The 20,487-nt window shown below is 37.9% G+C and overlaps 1 protein-coding gene across 1 annotated transcript in view; it reads left to right on the forward strand.

Annotated features, from left to right (window-relative positions):
* The window catches only part of CNKSR2 (connector enhancer of kinase suppressor of Ras 2), a 227,637-nt gene that overhangs the window by 36,411 nt on the left and 170,739 nt on the right, over nucleotides 1-20,487 (forward strand). The window contains exons 2-3 of the mRNA XM_082772835.1: nucleotides 938-1,101; nucleotides 13,240-13,442. Coding sequence (XP_082628961.1) covers nucleotides 938-1,101; nucleotides 13,240-13,442 — 367 coding nt within the window. The remainder of the gene's footprint in view (nucleotides 1-937; nucleotides 1,102-13,239; nucleotides 13,443-20,487) is intronic.

Here is a 20,487-nt window from a genome sequence, read left to right on the forward strand (position 1 = left end):
GGATCGATGTGCTGCAGAGCTTCACTGAGCTGGTTTGGTCCTCTGAGGCAAGGACTGGTGGGGAAGAGGTGTGTGCTCTTGCTCTGCAATGCTCTTTGCTCCAGGCAAAGTCATGTAGTCAGCTACACATCATTAGACTGGCACACAAACTGAACAGCTACACTTGGTGTGGCCCCAGAGCAGGACCTGGCCCTGTAGAACAGGAGATCAGCAGGGTACAAACAATCTCAGAGTAGAAAACACACTCTGACATTGCACCACTCTTCTGCGTGTCCCTTCAGGAGCTGCTAGTCAAGAGTCCCAGGAAAGGGCAGGTTCCTAGGAGAGGGCACCTCCAGTACTGCCTCTTCATCATGCAGTCTGCAATGGCAGAGGTAGGCTGGGAGAGAGGTTAAGAGGCACTGACAGCTTGTTACTCCTCGATGCATTGCATTAAATGTATTCACACTTCTATTTCCTCTTAGAATTTTTTCTCTGGCATAAATGTTTTCCCTCATTTCTGGACTCTTATAGTACTCTAATAACTAATGCAATAGCTTCTGCAGCACTCTGAAAAGTCTTCCTGTCCTGTGTTCCCACTTCTCCTCTCCCCTTCCTGATAGAGCCATTGCTAATACACCTGTTATTAGAGACTGTCAGATATGCATTCATAATGCAGTATACTGTAAGAATTCAGGGCTCTGTTTGGGCTTCAGGAGTGATTGGTATTGTTCAGAGGTAGAGAAGCCACAGCTGCCATAGCTCTCCAAATGTTATGATTTATGGGCAGCATCAAATTATATTACTTGTGTTAGTAATGTTTACATATTTATTTTGAAGATAGGACAAATATCCTCTGTTGGCTTGATTTTTGGCTCCAGTCCATTTTGATTTGATTTTCTATGGCAGGATAAGATGTTGCTAACTTTTCTTTCCTTCTTCCTTTCTGTTATTGCAGGTCTTGATGACTGCCTGCAGCAATATATTAAGAACTTTGAGAGAGAGAAGATTAGTGGCGACCAACTACTACGTATTACACATCAAGAACTGGAAGATCTTGGAGTCACGCGAATTGGCCACCAGGAGCTTATCTTGGAAGCAGTAGACTTGCTCTGCGCACTGGTAAACTTCTTGGGGCAAAAAGGGGAGGGAGCGAATAGTACTTGCATATTGATCACTTGTGTATTCAGATTTCTAGACCTAAAAACTATAAAAAATAGTTCAAGAAACTCCTGACATGCAATGTATGAACAATTTAACATTTTAAAATACAGGAAAGATAAAGAACAATATCTATTGCTAAGGTAGTCCTTGTTAAATAACTTGGTACCAAAGATTTAAGAGTTCCATATCTGTCTTTATAGGAAATAATAAAAAAAAAAAAAGCCTGAAATCACAAGACTAGACTGTGTTTGGTTTGGAATGTAGAATAATTGTATATTTTAAAGCAGTAATTGAGTGCCGGTTGCCCTTTACAAACAAAATGTCCTGATATTAACCATGTAATTTTTCACTGATCCTTTATGCAGTCCCTCAGAGTATAGCAAATTATTTTTTAGATGATTATTCAAGCTTGCTGAAACATAGCTGCTTGTATTTCACAGTAGAAAGGATTAAATACTGAAATAATTATCTTATGCATAAATAATACATACATCTATGATGCAGTATACAGAGGGATTTTGCAAATGGTCTTTTCAGTCACATTGTGTCACGCAAAATTTGGATTATCCCCTCAGTGAGGGGTGTGGTGCTGGCTTTACCATTCTTATAAACTTTTTGTGTATGATTGTAAAGATTAATGATAGATTGGGTACACTGTCTGCATTCTCTGCTGTAGGAAGGATTGTGAACAGCTCTGCTAAGATCTACTTGACTGCCTGAAGTGGTATTCTGTAGATTTTTAATGCATACTACTTCTCCAAGCTTCAGAAGCAGCTTTAAGGAAGCTGAATCCCAGTAGAGGAAATCAAAGATGGTACTCTGAAAGGCTCTTCAGAAGGGCTTGTGGGTTCTCAATATGCAGCAGCTTTTCTGAATATCCTATTATTGCAACTTTGGGAGATAGATGTGAGGAGTAATGAAGAGAGTGAAAAGAAAAATTAAAAATGTAAAAGGAAAAGTAAAGAAGGGGAGAAAAGACTTTCTGTGCAGGAAGATATTTTGTTTTAAACATTCCTTAGACTTTCTTCTTTAGAGTAGTATTCGTAATACATGTATGGGTTATGAAGTAGCTCAGTGTGATAAGTTAACTCATTTATTTTGTTTGTGTGTTGTTGATTCTTTAAATAATGGAAAGGCTGCAATCCATCATTTAAAAAAAAATGTACAGACATACAAGGAAACAGAGTTAGTCACAAAGTACTTTTCTCATCAGAAAATGCAAAGGAAAACAAGAAAATAAATACTTAATTAACGGTAGGGTGAACACTGAGGACAATTCCTTTTAAGCACACAAGGGAGACAGATTGTGGCTTTTTCAAATATATCCTATTTTCACAGAAATAACCTTGTTTGTTAGCTGAAATTTCCTTTTGTTTTTCTGGTTACATAATTAAAGATGTTATCTTTAGACAAACAGACGCATCTTGTATTTGAAGCTGCCTTATCATAGACAATAGTGTATGGAACTAAGTTGTATATCAAATAAGGAATTTGTAGTGAAGACTAACACTGCCTTCTTAATTCATGCAATAAGTCTCTACCTTCCTGGTCCATGTTGTATATAATGTCTGCTTTTCTGAGTTGGTCTTAAAGAAAACTCCGTCACTGAAACATGATAACAGGCATTCAGATCTCAACTTCTAATTTAAGTTGAGGCTTTTTCAGTCTCACAGTTGGCTGCTGATGGCTCCTCAGGGACACAAAATGTGATTGTTATATTGATTTTAGTGGACTTAATTTGAATTTATTGTTCACCAATCAGATAAACCTCTTAGGAAATTTAATTCAGAGGTAATCCTTTTGGCTATACTACTCCTATACTTACAGCCTTTCTTTTTTTTTATTGCATCAGTAAGTATCTGTCCTGGTCAGCGCTTGCCTGTTCTTCTGATTAGCCTCTGAAATGGACTGTATGTTCAGGAGAACTCTAAGCCCATGAGTGTTCAGCATAGAACAACTGCTCATGCAGGTAGTCAATGTGCGAGTTTTTGAAATAAAAGTTTTCTGCTTATTTCTTGTTATACTGGAGTTTAACAGGATTCATGATACAATTTGCATGAGTTACAGGTGTTGGATCCAACTGAATTAAGGTCTAATTGGATGCTGGAAATTATCAGTGGTAAGATGAGATAGGAATAATAATATTAATTTTGCCTTGCATACATAATCTCTGATTTTAAGCTAATCGTTAAAAGCCAAAGGGATTGCAGCTTCTTGTTCCTCTCCCCATTCTCTCTGAGTCAGTGAGTGACCACCTAAAGATTTTTTTTGGTGTTGAGGACAAAACCACTTCCCACCATTTATTCCTTCTCCCACTCTGCAAAGAGAGGTTTCTAAGGCAGAGGGGCTATCAGTGAAGAAAGCTGCTGTGACAGTTGATATGTTTTAGGAGATTCCTTCTTTCTATCCCTTTCCAGCAGTTTTTTGGGGAAGACTTCTGGTGATTTCTGCTTTTTAGCTGTGTTTATGGCAAATAGCAAACTATCTTCTTGTATTACATGTCTGTAGCTCATGGGCCAGTATTTTCTTCCTGGAGGGAAGTGGAGGACCTGAATAAACCATGTTTGACAGGTATGGAGAATGCTTGGGACCTCCTTAGCAAGCAGGCTGTGAACAGTGCTGAGAAGGCAAACTGCTTGGTGCATTAACAGTGGGAACCACTTATGATTGATAGCCTTATTTAAAGAAATTGGTTTGCTGACATTTGACAGAATGTGGGTGGCTATGGTCTCTCACAGTATTTCCATCGTGTCATAAACACTTGCAACAAATGGATTCTCCAGTGTTTGCTAGCTGTTTGGAGGACAAATGGTGGCCTGTGTCACTTTCTCAGTTGAGTCTCTCTTGGCTGCCAGCTGCCATACTGTGCTGTTTACAGGACGGCAAGTACACGGGCTGAGATTCACAGGTTTTCTTTTCCTGTGCTGCTACAGAGAAGGTGGGATAAAGATTTTGCCCAGCTGCTACTGCTGTTACAGGTCATTCTTGGTGATGATAGTGGGGGCAGACATGTATCATACCATCACTGAAGCTGAACGTGCTCCAGGAGAGAGCAAGTACTGTAACTAATGTGGTATGAGTCTTCACTCTCTCCTTCAGTCTGTGAAGGTGGGAGTATGTTCAGTAGATTATCTTGCCATTATGTTTTTGTTTGTTTGCTTGTGTTTTGTTTTGTTTTTTTTTTTTTTTTTAATAACTTTGTCAGAAAGGGCAAGATAAATGAAATGCACGCTGTGCTTAAAAATGCTTAAAAGCAGGAATTAAGGAGGTATGTGATGGTATTTAATTGCTAGAGTTTGGTGCATGGTTTTGGATGAGTTCTTGAGAAAACACCATGATGGAGCTACTCCTGTAGAGTTTCTTTGTTTCCAGTAAGACATGTCTTACTTTCCCTTTCTGTTCAAATTGGTACGTGAAACCAACACCACACTGGTGATACCAACAGATGCATTTCTACATCAAGCAGGAATCTATGTTGATTCATGCTGACAAAATCTCAGAACTGGCTGAAAACTGATAAACCAAGAAACTGCATGCCCAGTTATAGAGAGATGGAAGAACTTCTACTGAGTTAACTATCATGGTATTTTTTTTATCCAAACTACTCCCAGTTAATAAAAGATACACTTGCTCATCACTTATAAAAATTATCACCTAGAACCAGCCCCAACCTCATCCTTTCCTGATGCTCATTACAGTGAAGCTAGTGTAAAACTACTTTACATTCCAAAAGTAAACAAACCAGAGCAGCAGACCTTCAACCACATAGAAAATGCCAGGAGCCTTGCTTCTCAGATGGCTGCTTTAAGAACCCAGGCTTACTGAACAATGCCAACTGAAAATGAACTGAGGAAAGACAGAGGTGATGCTTACAAGAGGAATGTATATTGAAGAACAGATTACTTAGGTAATGCCATCAAATTGCTGTAGCAATCTTCAGTTTTGAAATGCATCAGAAGGTCTTGTACCTCCTGAAATACCTAACTTTGCAGGAGGAAAAAAAGAAGTCCATAATTCTTGTTCCATCTTCTGTTTGTCAGGAGACGATGTTTCAATTTATCAAACTGGATATGACCATATTTTGTGGAGTGTCCTTGGCCTCTGATCTTTGTCTCCTTGGCATCAAATTTTTCCCAGAAAATGTTACTTTCTGCCTTGCTGTCTGGAGAATAGAAAGATTGCACAGCCAAAGATTTCTTCTTCCATCTTTAAGAAAATGATCCAATTTTCCTGACATATCACCACAATATATTGATGCTTAAGGGTGTTTTTTTGGTAGTGGTGTTTTTTGTTTGTTTGGTTGGTTGGTTTTTTGCTTTGCTTTTCCAAATTATAATGTACATTTTGTTTGAATGAAGAATATTAAGTTATCTTCATTTCATCATGAACACTTTTTTTAAAAAATGAGAACTTGAAGTGGAAATTATTTTATTCTGAGATGATAAGAATATTTAAAAAACTTCACAAATTACATTTGAATGCTTTCAAATTTTATTTAAGCAGAAGTGTTAAAGCCCTATGAATTTACAAAATATTTTTCAGGGAACCTGCATTTGTGTAGAAGAGATTTTTGTTTAAAAGAAAAAAATGTTTTTGCTTTGTACAGAATACTGATTTTAGTACTGGTTTCATGCAGGTTACTTAAATTTGCTGTGGCTGTGCAGGCATTTATTATACACTGTACATTTGAATCTGTAAAGCTAGAAGATTACAGCAGATGAAATAGCATTATTATTTGGCAGACAAAATGTTGGTGTGTGTGCTAACAACATGAAATTACTTATCATTTACCACTAACACACATTCATTTGCATATAAATGTTTTAAAAAGTAGATCTACTTTACCCATGAATGATTCAATTCCTCTTAAGAATTATGCGTTTTATCTTAATTTCATCTTCTTGCCATTTCTCACACACATACTTTCCTTTGCCCTTATGACTACTCAGATCTTAAAAATACTTTTGTCAGTAATAGTGAATATTACACTTAATCACTGTAGGCTGTGAGGAAATGAGGAAGGCTTTCGTTCTAGAATGGAAATGTGTGTACTGAAGTTACAATTTATTGTTAATATTCTGCATGCTCACAGCAGAAAAAAATACTTACACTTTTTACTCTTGCCCTTTGCAAGTTAAAATTCTACTTATATATCATCTGCCTTCCTGTCTTTAGCCTGAGCTAACTTACTGCAAAGAAGGAAATCCTCAATCAAAAGACCATAACCGGATCAATAAAACCAGGGACCTAAAGGGTGTGTGTTAGCTGATCACATTGAAAATGTTTGTTGCTGTTAGTAGATCTTTTCTACAGAACTGCAGTAAAGCCTGTGGTATGCCAAAGGCAGTAAATATGTCCATATGCAAAGGGCGAATGTGAATGCCCTTCCTCTGACCTATCTCAAAAATTGGCTATGTAGATAGATACTTTTCTTAGTTGCTTTTTTCTTTGGGCTGTTCTGAGTTGTGGGCAAGTGCAAAATGTATGCCCTGATTAAAATCAGACCAATTAAAAAAGGCTGTTGCAATGTAAAATGTTTTAAAAGTGGTAGTGTGTTCATAGCAATCTGTTGTTGTTGTTGAAACTGCTGATAAGCTGCTTAAGAATCTGTGAAATGCACTTACCTGAATATATAACTGGTATTTTGAATTCTGGAGAAATAACAGGACCTGGCTGACAAAGGCCAAAATTACATGAGGGAGTAGAAAAAATAAATAAATAAATAAATAATGAGCACTTGGTTTTCCAGAATCTGCTGCTTGAATAAGAGGAAGATGAATAGTTATATAATTTCTCTATTAGTGCTACAAAGCATTAACTAGGGCTTGGCTTTTTGATGTGTTACTTGATTGTGCTGTCGAAAAAGAGCTTTTTCTTTTTTTTCAGGAAAGGGGAGGACAATGATTATTATTAATCTTTACCAGGCTCTGCAGGACTGTAGCCGTCATGCACCTGATTTTTTTCTGACTGCAAATGTTTAGGACAAATATATTATTTGAAACCATCTGCCATTTAATCAGTATATATTTAATAACTACAATAAATTATAAGTGCAATTTGAACTATCTGTCTTTATTTCTTATTGACTAACTCTGTATTTATGAAACAGATATGTAAGGATCATATGTTGTGAACTTCTAAATTATCCCATATGTCAGTGCTATTTGAAGGAGAGAGAACCCTAGCGTTGGCATTTCATGATGCTGGAAGAAGGGCTGTTAGGACTATATGTTGTAGGCAGAACTGATGAGTTATAAAGTTACATAAGGCACCTTCCATATGACAAGCTGTGTTCTCAAGCCGCTCACAACTTTAAACTGGTAACCTGGTTTGCCTCATGCTTTGTGCGATGTGTTCAGCCAAATGTTTTTGAGAATGAGATTCAGAACAGGATGCATTTTGTTTATTTCAAAAACAATGCTGGAGAAAAAGTTTGGAATTTTTCACAAGAAATTTTTAGCAACCCCAGACTTTGAGGCATGGTTTTGAAATGGCTGCTATGCACCATAGTATCCACATGATGCTGTTTTGATAATAAATTAAAAAACTTCCTCAGGCTTCCCAAGAACTGAGGGCTCTAATCTTTACTGTTTCCAGTTTGCTTTTTTAAAAGCAACAAATATTACATACAGAAATGCTGCTTAAGAATGAAATTTGGAAGATGAAAGCACTGAAAAACAGTGAGGAGCAAAATTAAGCTTGCCTGAGATTATCTTAAGTCCACTTCTTTGCAGGCATATGCTCTTCTCACAGCAGTCTGTGAACAGGTGGAAAAAAAGCCACAACTTTTTAAAAAAAATGGTAGAAAACTTGATTTCATTCTTGTGATTATCTGTATTTCTGTGAGATATCAGGCATAACTGAGAAGTTATATTTCTTTACACAGAAATTATTACACAATGCACATAATTTATTACACAGTACAGCTATCTCAACTATGATATTTGTCTTTGCAAAAGGTTGCCACTTTTTTCTTCCATTAAAAAATACTGTTTGTGAGTGTGGTGTCAAATATTTGCCAAAGAAAAATAATCCTTTACCTTCTGTAGCTTATACAGTTACAGTAGCCTTCTCCGTAGGGGCAGCAAAATTAATCGATGTAAGCACTGATATCTGCTGTGCCTGCCTGGAGAAGCTGTTCTTATTTTTCTTTTACCCCCAAGCACCAGTGTTGCAGCAGTAGTGTCAGTTCTCATCTTGTGTTGCTTCAGTGAGAGTCAGCACTGGTCACGGCATGCCTTTTGCTCCACATGGTTTCCAGCAGATTTGTGGGCTGAATGAGAAGAAACAGTTATCTAGGCAAAGGGGTCCATATGCTTATTTCTTCATCTTGGGTTATTTGTAGGAGTCATATGATGTCCTTGAACTTAATGTGCCTCTGTGCTTGGAGATGTATAGGCATTTGTGGTTATATAAAAAGTTGTGATAAGGATATATGTTTTAAGGGATTTTTGGATTTGTTAATGGGACTGCGCATGTCTTGTCTTCCGCATTGTGGTGTATTTAGATTTGGACTTCTTTTAGTGCCTGAGCTTGGCTTTTTAAGATAGATGTGTTGCACTGAAACAGGCAGCGTAGACATACCCTATAGATGTCAGCAGCCTCCTTTGACTTGAGCACTATATGACTTTCCTTTCTAACCCATGCTAGTAATGTGAGGTGCACTTGCTTACTAGCAAGGGCTAAGTGAATTTAACACAGAAAAAATTGAAATGAACTCTGTTTTTTTTTTTTTTTTTGTTAAGTTTTATTTGTGTGGTGAAGGGTAACTAATATTCATCAAACAAGTCCAGAAAGGTTCACTTCACTCCCGGTTTGGTGACTGAAGTCTTTTCCTACACTATGGTGCTGGTGCAAGGATGGGCTGGCAGATGGCCTGTCTCCCTCCACCAAAAAAAAAAAATAGATATCAAAACTCATCAGTGATGATTAGACCTGCTGCTTGTCAGCACGTGAAGAAAAGAGCTACAATTCATCACTCACACTGTCATGTGAAGCCACAGAAAAGTAATTAGCAGGTAAAATGTCTATTAATAGCTTCCACCACCTTTTGCTCGAGCACCTGCTGACAAGCTATTACTCCGTGTAGCTTAGCTTCATCAAGTTCTTGTTTTGTGATTGCTAGAAAAGATGCCATTAGAGCCATTTCTGTTGAGGTGGGGTGTCTCTGAAGAGACTCTTCCCCTGTGGCCCCTTGTTGATAAAGCAGATGTGAAGACTTGCCTTGCTGCTAGTAATCTCTACAAGCACGCAGAGACTTCTTTGTGCTTCTTTCAGTGACTGTAAATTTATTTTGGCTAATGACAGCACAACTTGTGTTAGTGCAGGCTAAATGCAGAGTAGGGAAAAACAAAGAATTGTCGTCTTTGCCTGCAATTATCTTTTTACGTTGCTTGGAAATAAATGCAGCGTATTTCTAAGAAAACAATATTGTTAATAGTATACTATCACGTATAAAGTATGATTGAACTTGGCAGTTATTATTTGAGCAAGCTTTTTTCCAATATTAAAACATGCAACTCTTTGTTTCGTTTTTAATGTGGGCCAGAAATATTAGTGATAAACAAAGTGGGGATTTTGTTAGCTTGGCTGCTGTTGGATCCCTTCTGCTTGGAGGCTTTGATAAACACAGCTGCCCCAAAATATATTCTGCCTGAAATTTCTCTGTATTTTACATTTCTGGCTATATCTGTCTCATTACAGGTAAAGGCTTTATCAAAATCAGTGCCATTCCTAATGTATGACTGAATTGTATGTAGCTTGGACATCAAGTAGGCCCCTTCATTTTTTTATGTTAAAGAAAATGCACACAGTTGACAAATGTACCTGGAAACAGACTTTGTGTCCCTTCCTTTCCACTTATCTGGCAGTGAAAAAAGGCATCTGAAAAAGAATATGTATGTAGTCGTCACTTGAAATCACAGAATTGAAGGGGTTGGAAGGTACCTCAAAAGATCATCAGGTTCAACCCCCCGCCAAAGCAGGTTCCTTAGTGCAGGCTGCCCAATGTTAACAAGAATCCACTAAGGATGGATAGGAGATGCTTTTCTAAAGAAGCATATATGCACCCTGTTATTCAGTCACAGAATACTGTTTTGATGATCTTCTTGCTCAGCATTTCCTTTTTACTGATGATTTGCTTTCTGGTGGGACTTGAGGCCTATGTGTTATCAGCATAGGCTTCCACTGCAAGGAGGCTCATTGCAGGCTACTATCTGCTACCTGCCTCTCTGAATGGGCAAGGTATGGGCCAAGTAAGTGATGGAGAGGAGGATGAAGGAAGAGGTAAAGTACTTTGGAGCTGTCAAGGGAGAGCCGTGGGGTGGAGCTTGGGCCTTGGCATGGGTCCCAGCCATGGGTCTTGTGTGTGGCCTGGCTGGGGGGACGGAGGGTGCCCTGGGTCATCTGGGTGCCTGGTGATCCTGCTGGAGTCTTCCCTTGTGTTGAGAAAGGAGAATGGGTTTGGTGCTGAGGGATTTAGCAACTTGAAACACAGGCCCCATTGTGGAAGTGTTAGTAACACTGAGACACCTGAGGTGTGAGGAGATTGAGAGTTGCTTATATGAGTAAACTGACTCTGCTGAGAATGAGCAAAGGATTTAGATAACCACATTCAGCTTCTCACTGACAGCCTTCTTGATTAAAAAAATTCAGCATTGCTGTATATTGGAAAGAAAGAAGGAAGTCTCATGAGGAGATGTGGCAGAGCTGCAGTTTGTGGTCGTTCCCCTTGGTGTTTGGAGACGTGAGCACCACGGTAAATGTGTGTTGTTATGGGCGTCCCTTGCACTGTGTTTTGGTTTGCTTGACTGCTTGAGACTCCTCTCCTGAATTTGCTCAGTGCAAACTGATTTATAAGAAAATTCCCATGATAAATCTTTTGTCTGGAGTATCCTTTGTTTGTTTCTTTCCTTTTTTTTTTTTTTTTTTTCTTTCCCCCAAATAAGCTAGATGCTCAAGAAGTAGAATGAAATAAGAACAAGCCTTATTTTTTTTTCTAGCTTATTCCTACAGAGTTGTAGATCTCCATCAAGCTCTCTTAACCACAACAACCACAGGGGAGAAAAAAAAAAAAAAGAAAAAAAAAAGATAAAATTATTTGATGTTTATCTCTTTAATTTGGACAGATTTAATAAGTTATTAGTTATGAGCTGCTTAACTGCATAATAAAGCATGTTTTACTTTTCCATCTGAATTTGTTGTTTTCATCTTGTAATTTTTTATTTATAGCCTAACTCTATCTGTTGTATAATTGCTATAGAATATTTACATGGTGAAAAAGTCATTGCCCAAATGTACTAACTGTCTAATTGGGAATTGAGCAAGGTGGCAGCACACAGACAGCACCTACGCAGAAACCGTGTGGTTGATAAACATGTCACAAAGTCTTTGCTGGCCAGAATAAAGATGTTCTCAGAAGTTGCTGTAGAGGTTTTAAAAATGCAACCTTAGCATATGTTCATTTCCCCTTAAGCTGAGTCCCACATCTTCCGCTGTGAAAAGACAACTGTCATATTAGTGACTCCTCATTAAGTGTATTCAGTTTACAGGTGTGAAGAAGATCTGGCTGGGAGATGGCAGGCAAGCCATATGCTGAACTCTCTCCTTTCTGTAATATTCCAGCATTTTCTCAGGATTAGAAATTGTGGGAGGGCTAGGGGCTGTGTGTTTACTGGGGTCTACATCAGCGGAATCTTCCTGGAGTCCCTGTATAATTAAAGAGGAGATAAGTTCTTTTAGTAAATGTAGTAGGTGGTTTGGATTAGGAGAATGACAACTGCTGTAAATCTCTCTTTTTTCTTTTTTTTTTTTTTTTCCCTCTCCCTCCATCACCAATTTAAAAAAAAATAAAAATAAAATACAATACGTATGCTTCAGCAGTCTCAATCTTGACTGGTGAGTGTATTCTTTCTCCTCATGGACCGAGTAGCATGGTGAGAAAATTTTGGGCAGTTTGGGATGAGACATATTTTTAAGAAGTAGATTGTTCTGCATGCAGATGAGGTGCTTTCTGCACCCTGCTTTGTTGTTTGTGGTAGAAAATGATCCACGCTGGATAGTAAGCAGCCCTCTACATCATCCTCAGAACAAGTTGTGGCCATAACCCTACGATGTGGTTAAGGCAAGGAGTAGTTTTAGCAGTCTCTTCTCTCCTATGGAAATTATAAGCGCAAGCCTCTGAAATCCCTTATCTCTTTAAAATGGGAAGAAAAAAATCTCTTGAAATAATACTATTATTCTTTGTATTTGTGAGGAAAACAAATCTATTCCAGAAGCAACAAATTCACAGAATCACAGAATCATCTAGGTTGGAATTACAGATATTACTATAATATATTGTAATTAAACGTGAAATTATGGTATTCTCTAGTGCCATTTCATCACCATTTGTACATTTGAAGGATTTTCAAGTACTATTTGTTAATATTTCTGCATGATTATTTCTGTCTCTGGTGCATAGCAGAGGACCATATTTAAAGCTTAAGGGACTGACTCTTAAATGGAAGCAAAGTTTATAACTTGACTTTAAAAGGGCAGCACAGACACTGTGCAGACTAGCACTGTGTTCTCTGGTCTGTGAATCTGCTGGTCTTTTGCTGCTAAAAAGAATAAAAAGATAATGGACATGCTTCCAACAAAAGCAATCTGGTATTACACTGTGTCCATACTGTGTAATTCTACTAGTTGTAAGGCCTCATTCCTTAAGTGATTTTAGGAATCAGGGTGACAATGGGCACAAGGGACTGATCTGTAAGCATTAGATCTACAGAGAGAACCATTGGATCTTCTGGAAGTGATATACTGCTTTGAAAATCGATCTGCCAGATTAGGGTTTCTCTTCATTTTGAGGTGTTTTTCTCAGTGCACTTAAAAACAGCTAAAAGATCACTCATAATTTTTCTCTTCTTTTGTTCTATTTTTATGCACTTTAGAAACAGAACATGCCATCCATTTAAAATCTAATGAGTGGGTGTATTTCTACCTTAATTATTAGGAATGGTTAAGTTTTGAAGCAGAAGAGCAGTCTTGCTGTTCTCAGTACTTCATGTTCAGCAGCAGAGCTAACTTTGTCTTCTTTGTCTCTTTTTATTTCAGAACTATGGTTTGGAAACAGAAAATCTGAAAACCCTTTCTCACAAACTGAATGCATCTGCCAAAAATCTGCAGAACTTCATCACTGGGAGGAGGAGAAGCGGTCACTATGATGGAAGAACCAGCCGCAAATTACCGAATGATTTTCTGACATCAGTAGTGGATCTCATTGGAGCAGCTAAAAGTCTGCTGGCTTGGTTGGACAGGTAAAATCTCCCAAATGTGTCACAGGTAACCAGTTCATACACATGCACAAAACCCAACCTCTTTACAAAATCTAACATAGACATGGAAATTGAAGCAGAATTCATTTACAAATTTGCGGGGAAAGCTTGTAGCATTGTGTTTTTTTTTCTTGTTAATTGGCTGTCATCATGAAATTCAGATAGCATCCAATATAATACATCTAAATTCACTGCAGCCTTACGCATATCTGGAAATACAACACAGCGACAGGCTGACATCATTAGGTTGTGTATATATTTTATTAACAATATAGAACAAATTGACCTGCGTAACTCAAATTCCTTGCTCTGATAGTATAAAATATACTACATATATATACATATATATACATATATACTATACAGCCTGGTGGAGCAGGCTGTCCCCCTGCAGCCCATGGGTTGCAGGGATCTCCATGAGCAGATCTCCATGCTGCAGCCCGTGGAGGAGCCCCCAGTGGAGCAGGTGGATGTGGCCTGGAGGAGGCTGCAGCCCATGCTCCCTGCAGGAGCAGGCCCCAGGCCAGAGCTGCAGCCCGTGGAGAGGAGCCCACGCAGGAGCAAGGGGTCTGGAGGGAGCTGCCGCCCACCCGTGGGGGACCCGTGCTGGAGCAGTTTGCTCCTGGGGGATGGATGGACCCCGTGGGACGGAGCCGTGTGGGAGCAGTGCTTGAAGAGCTGCTGCCTGTGGGCAGCCCCTGCAGGCTCAGTTTGGGAAGGATGGCATCCTGTGGGAGGGACCCCACGGGGAGCAGAGGCAGGGAGTGACTGTGAGGGAGCAGCAGAGACAAAGTCTCAGGGGCTGCCCGCAGCCCCATCCCCCTTTGCTGTTCAACGTGTGGAGGTGGAGGAGGGTGGATGGGAGGGAAGGTGTTATTTGTTGGCTTTTAAATTCTCACTCCTCTTGCTTGTTACTAATAGACAACAAACTATATTTATCTCCCTATGCTGAGTCTGTTTTGCCCATGACAATAATTGTTGAGTGATGTCCCTTTCTCATCTCAACCCTTGAGACCTTTCTGTTGTATTTCCTCACCCTTTCCATTTGAGGAGGGGAAGTGAGAGAGCGGTTGTGGTGAAGTTCAGCTGCCCAGCTGAGTGACCACACTGTCACCTAGGAAATATGTGGGATCAGGACTTAACTGCTCTCCTTTACTTCTAATGATAGCAATAGCAATGTGCAGGTATTTAAGATGATCATTGAAACTCTTGAAGTGGTTAAAATGAATCTACCTGTATGTCTTTATAAAATATATTGCAGTGTATTTTTATCAGCAAAAATAAAATCCTTATCCTTATTTTTAAGGTTTAGCTGATCATGCATCTTATTTTGTATCCAGAAGCTGAAGTTTTTTCAAAGTATGATTTTTGTGTAATTCTTAAAATCGAACAGAATTGTTTGGGTTTACTGCTCTGGGTTATGTTGTGTTTCATTTTCCTGAGGAAAACTGGCTTCTGTCCCATAAATGATTTCCATATGAAAGGTTTAGGTGAAGCACGAATCTTTTCCATTTCTTCAGCTGAAGTGTAAGCTCTTTCTTTTGTTCAATAGACTGCAGCTACCACTGCTTCTTCTTTTCTTCCCTCTTTCAAGCCCTTCCAGAGATTTTGAAACTGAAGCTGGGCTCCTGAATTTCTATTTAGGCAATTAACATTAGATACACAGAGAAGTGATTAAGTTTAATGGAAAGAGCTTAATGTTGAAACTTGAAAAATTGGGAGTATGTTTTTAGCTCTGTCTCTAGCCTACTGCTGTGACTTGGAAGAACTATAGGCCTCAGTTTTTCTCCCTGAAAATCTTTTTTTGGCAGAGAACATCATATCCTTCTGCATCTTAAAACAGAAAAATTAGCGTGAAAACATGTTACACCTAGGTGGATCAGTGTCTGGAACTTCCTTCTATTTAGAAATAATCTTGATTATTTTATCACTGGAATTGGGCATAATGGATAAAGACTGTTAGTTAATAAGTGGAGATAGGATTTTGCAAAAAATAGTTTGAAATTTAAAGAGTAAGCTTTCCCATGTATGTGTATTTAGCACCGAAGAACAAGCTATGGTTTTGGCACCTTAATATGAATTTAGTGGTTGAACTTTAGAAAGAAAGTAATCATTGGTACTAGGAAATATACAATAATATATCTTTGAAATATATATACGTGTAACACTACTGGCATATGTTCTTACAGAGAAGTATTAAAATGGTGTTGTGTGTCTACTGACACTTTTGTTTTCCTGCAGTGTTGAGTTGTAGTGGAGAACTGCAAACCTTTCACACTTTTTTTCCTCCCAATTAATTGAATAGTAAAATCTTTAAATAAATAAATTTGAAGTGCCTGCATCACAGCACCAATGTGTCAGTCTATTACTGCAAACTGGGCCAAAATTATGTACTTCTAGTATTAAAAGACAAACCCAATCTCTAAAACTTGTTTGTAACTCAGAAATCTGTGGAGAATTACCTTAGTAAAATTATACTTAGACAGTTATACTGTGTTTATCAGAGAGAATTCTGTTAGTAGGTTAAAGTGTTGGTCAGGGAAGACTTATTTTTTAAAATAAGTTTTAAAAATGTGTATGTCAGTTCTACTCTCAAGTAAAATGCAAAATGACTTTTACATTTATCTGAAGTGTTAGCTGATCAAGTGCAGGAGCTCCAAGAAATTAAAAATGAGGGCAGCCATGGTGGGAGCTCTCTTTTAGCAGTGTTGTTGTTAACATCCAAATAAGGCTTCCTTGAAGCGATATGTTAATTTCATTCAGATTTCTGGAAAAGCACTTTTGAAGATCTGCGTAGCTTAAACATGTAGTTCTGGCAAATGTTTTCTGTAATGTTTTAAGAGTTTTATGATTTATGAGGGTGTGGAATTTTTTGATTAGGTTTGGTCTTCCTTCTTTGTGAAGCCCCCAAAGTGGGGTGAAAGCAGGCCAATGAATGTATTTTTCTCAGGAAGTCGGAACATCTGGAATGTAATAGGATTATGCTTATTATATTTATTCTAAGCAGCTATTGGGGCCACTAGAGGGAGATAGAAAGATTTTAAATATTAAATATTTAAAGTCAGGAACATGGATTTAGTTTTATTCTGCACAGCTGTTTCTGTTAAATCTGGGCCCCAAATCTTAATTCTTTTGGTTGGTTTCTAATACTAGTTCCATCTCTGGGGTATGAGAATGGGGAGAGAAAACCATTAGGAGGAATATAGGCTGCCCCTATGTTGCCTTACAATTCACACTGGGAAAAAAAACAGTTAGCAGCAGCTACAGCTTGCCTAGAAATGCCATGATGTGTGCTTTTTTTTTTTTTTTTTTTTTTAATGTATAGAGAATGGTGATGTATCCACAGGACTTGGGCTTCACTTGCTGCTCTAGAAAGTTCTCTCTTTGCAATATTTCCATAGTATGATTACTGTCTGTAAAGACCTCATCAGGCCAGGCATAATTATCAAATGGAGTGTAAGAGTTGTGATTTGCTGAGTTACTGTCATTGTGGCTCTTGTAGCGGCATTGTGCAGGGCTGGTCCAAGGACGCTCTTTGTTCCAGGTCTCTGCCTGGAGCAGTCCTACTTCCAGATGTATGCCAGAGATCGAGGTTTTTATTGAAAATTAGAATAGCTTTTATTGCTGGGGCTTGAAAGTCATTAAGGAACTGGAAATTTTAGCAGAAAATTCTAGCTGTTTTCAAAGGAGGTTGGCTGAAGATTTTTAGGAGCATAAAATAGCTCTCCAGTAATTAAGTCCTGCAAAGAAACTGTCATCACCCAAATAGATTATGTCCTTAAACTTTTAGACTAATTTTAACTTCCTGTTACTTTTTCAACCTACAAAACCTTCCAAAAATGTTTTGTCTTAACAGTGTTTTATTTAATGGTCTTTCCCTAATCTTCAATTTTTTGCAAGCCATTTTGTTGCCAAACTTTCTTCAAAACCTGAATCTTTTGTGAAAGCATGGTGCATCTCCACTTGAGATATAATTTAGATCTTAATCTGATAGAAAGACATGCTTTACACTGTAGCAACAAAATACTCAGTTGATGTTCAAATCAACTTGACATCTAAATGTCTCCACTGAGAAGTGATGCTTCTCAGGAATTAGAAAATAATATATACAGTCATCCAGGTGTTCTGGACTTCCACTTAGATTGTAGTTGTTACTTTCAGTCTTTATTCCTGTAATTCTTGAAGCTTGTATATTTTGGAGTAGTAATTGATGCCATCGTTCTGAATCTTTCTTCTTCACTGATGTGCTGGGTTCCTGGAAATTATTCTATCTTTTACAGGGCTGATAAACTACATCCTGAAGAGGAAACCTCATTGCTTTTTGTGCAATGTGCTCCTTTGCTTGTGATTATGTACAAAGTTCTTCTGGATTTATTTCTCAATGTATCCTCTGAATGATAGTGAAAATACACATAGCCTTACCATTAAAATTCATGCAACTCATTTTTTACAAATTCATTATTTGTTATAAATTCAGGAGGGAGACAAATACTGTTAAGCAGCATTGTTGTCAAACAAGGAAAACTCTCTGCCTTGTATTCCTGATCACAAAGTATGTTACAGTCTGGAAATCAAGCATCAAAGGTATAATGAGTACAGATCTCCTTCCCTCTCTTGTTTTTTTTTTTTTTTTTTTTTTTTCTTTTTTAATTGCTGTGTTCAAAAATATAAAGTAGTCATAAATCTGGGAAAACTGGTATGCTGACAATTCAAAACAATCAAACCATAGTTGAAAGAAAAATAACAAATAGTTAAAGAAAACCATTAGAGGGCACACAAAGAAAAAAACGCAATTGAAAAGTGCATGCAGGTTATCTAAAAATAAAATTTGAGGTAAACGTCGTATGTCCCTCAAGCCAAACATAACCTTAAGGTATACCAGAGATAATTTTTAATGTATGATTAAAATAGGTTTACTGTTGCAAGTCCATTACCATGAGTTTACAGCATAAATACACTGCAATTGTATGGCATAAAGCTATCTCCAACCTCATAAACAGTACATTTTTCTGTACAGTAGTGTGTCCAGTAATAGCTGCACACTTAAATAGAAATTAGATACTTCTGTTATTCACAGGTAAATTTTTATTCTTAGGTATTTACAGTCCTATGAAAACTATTTTGTAGAAGCATTGCTTTGTTTGTGAGTGTGTTAGTGTTCTCTGCCTCTCTGAGATTTCTGAATTAAGTATGTATCATTCATCCATGGCTTTATTGAACTGAAAGCACTATGAGTTCACGCAATGTTGAGAATCAAAGTACTTTTTTCACAGTTAACAAAATCATGTTAGTATTTCACCATGTTACTTAAATCTTTAGTGACATCAATGAAAAAATCATAGTTTTTGCCCAGAAGCAAATATGAACTGAAAAGCCATTAAATCATAGGAATCCCAGAAAATTCATCTGATCTCTTCTGAGTTGGGAGTGTTAAACACAATTTATAAATAAATTTATTTCTTCGTAAGACACAGCTCTTGTGCTGTACTTGCATCTCATTTCTTTTCTACTAATTTGCTACAACCTGTTGATTGTGCTACTGAATTTGTGGTGAGTCCTGTTAGTGAAGGGCACTCAGATTCATCAAACACTTTTTCTTAGAAAAAGTGCAGAACTTACCAAGCCAGACAGACCGAAAGCTGTATTTTCCTCAGAATCTGGTCTCTCCTCGAGTGACAGCCTTGAGTGGTGTTTATTGACTCTCTAATGAGTCAGAGGCTGCTGCAAAATAAAGGCAACCTTGTGAGCAAAAGTGCCTTTCACACATCCTTTAAGCACTCAATTTTTCCCTTTCAGATCCTACTGTACATCGTACACTTTTTTTTTTTTCCCATGAGATAGCTAGATTTAACAGGTAGGACTCATTAATTTAGTCTGAACTAGGAAAGACTATAAAGCTCATCATGGAGGTTGAAGGATCCTGAGGGAACCTCGCCTGGAGTCATGTTTGGTGACAGATTCGTAAACTTTCTTGTCTCCTTGCTCTGCCAGCACAAAGCTTAATGTATTCCTTGCTTCTACTGCTGCCTTCTTCCACGTTGATCTTGGTTTGGTATGCTCTTTTCATTCACGTCCACCATGGTTTTATCTTCTTTGGAAACAAATGCTCTGGATGCTCTGAATGAGAAACAGTTCATAGTTGTGCTTCTGGGCTTCCTGCACATGCCTGCTATTTAATATTTGTGTTGTGTACTCAGAAGCAAAGACTCCTCATACTATACATCTTGTGCATCAAGAAGAGTGTTATTGTCTCCTTACAGTTTATATAGATATTGCTAATATTTGCAAATGTGGAATTAGAGACTAGGATTGGAGAAGAGCTGGTTGTTCTTAAAACTTTAAGTCTTTGTTAAAGACACATTCAAGATATCATGGTAGTTTATTTTTCAATTGAGAAATTAACAAAATATCTCATAGGAAGTTGTTATAACTACCACAACATTTTGTGTCTGTTACCATGTCATAGATTTTAATGGTCATGAATTAGGATTTGTCAGGGAACACTGGATTTTCTTAGTATTTTCTTTGACTCAGTCATCTGTGTGGGCAACGATTCAATATGTCTTTCACAGCAATACTCTTGTATCCCTTGTTTTTCGCTGCAGTTCCTTATCCCCATTTTGGAAATAAAAAATTGCTGCATGGATTAGACTGAGGTCTAAGTAGTAGGAACAAAGAGGTCTTGTGGAAATAGCTTTTGTATTCCATTCTTTTAGAGCTGTGGCCAGAGAAAAATTAGCAGGCTGACAAATGTGTCCCAGTTGGATTAATTTACCATTCTTACCTGTAGTCTGATACATGAGCAAAATGGCACAAGATGAACAACAAGCCGTACTGTAAATAGAAATTGTTGGTCTTCTAAAAGATGTGGGTCAAATTGCTGACAGTAGTAATGGAACTTAAAATTTCAGATTAAAAGGCCTTTCTGGCAGGTTTAGATTTGCCTTTCAGGCCAGTCACAGAATGGTGAGGTATAATCTTTTCACTTTGAACCCCAGGTAAGCAAGTCATTTTGGCATGGTCTTAA

The sequence above is a fragment of the Aythya marila genome (genome assembly GCF_965140915.1).
Source record: "Aythya marila genome assembly, chromosome: 1".
NCBI classification, from domain to species: domain Eukaryota; kingdom Metazoa; phylum Chordata; class Aves; order Anseriformes; family Anatidae; genus Aythya; species Aythya marila.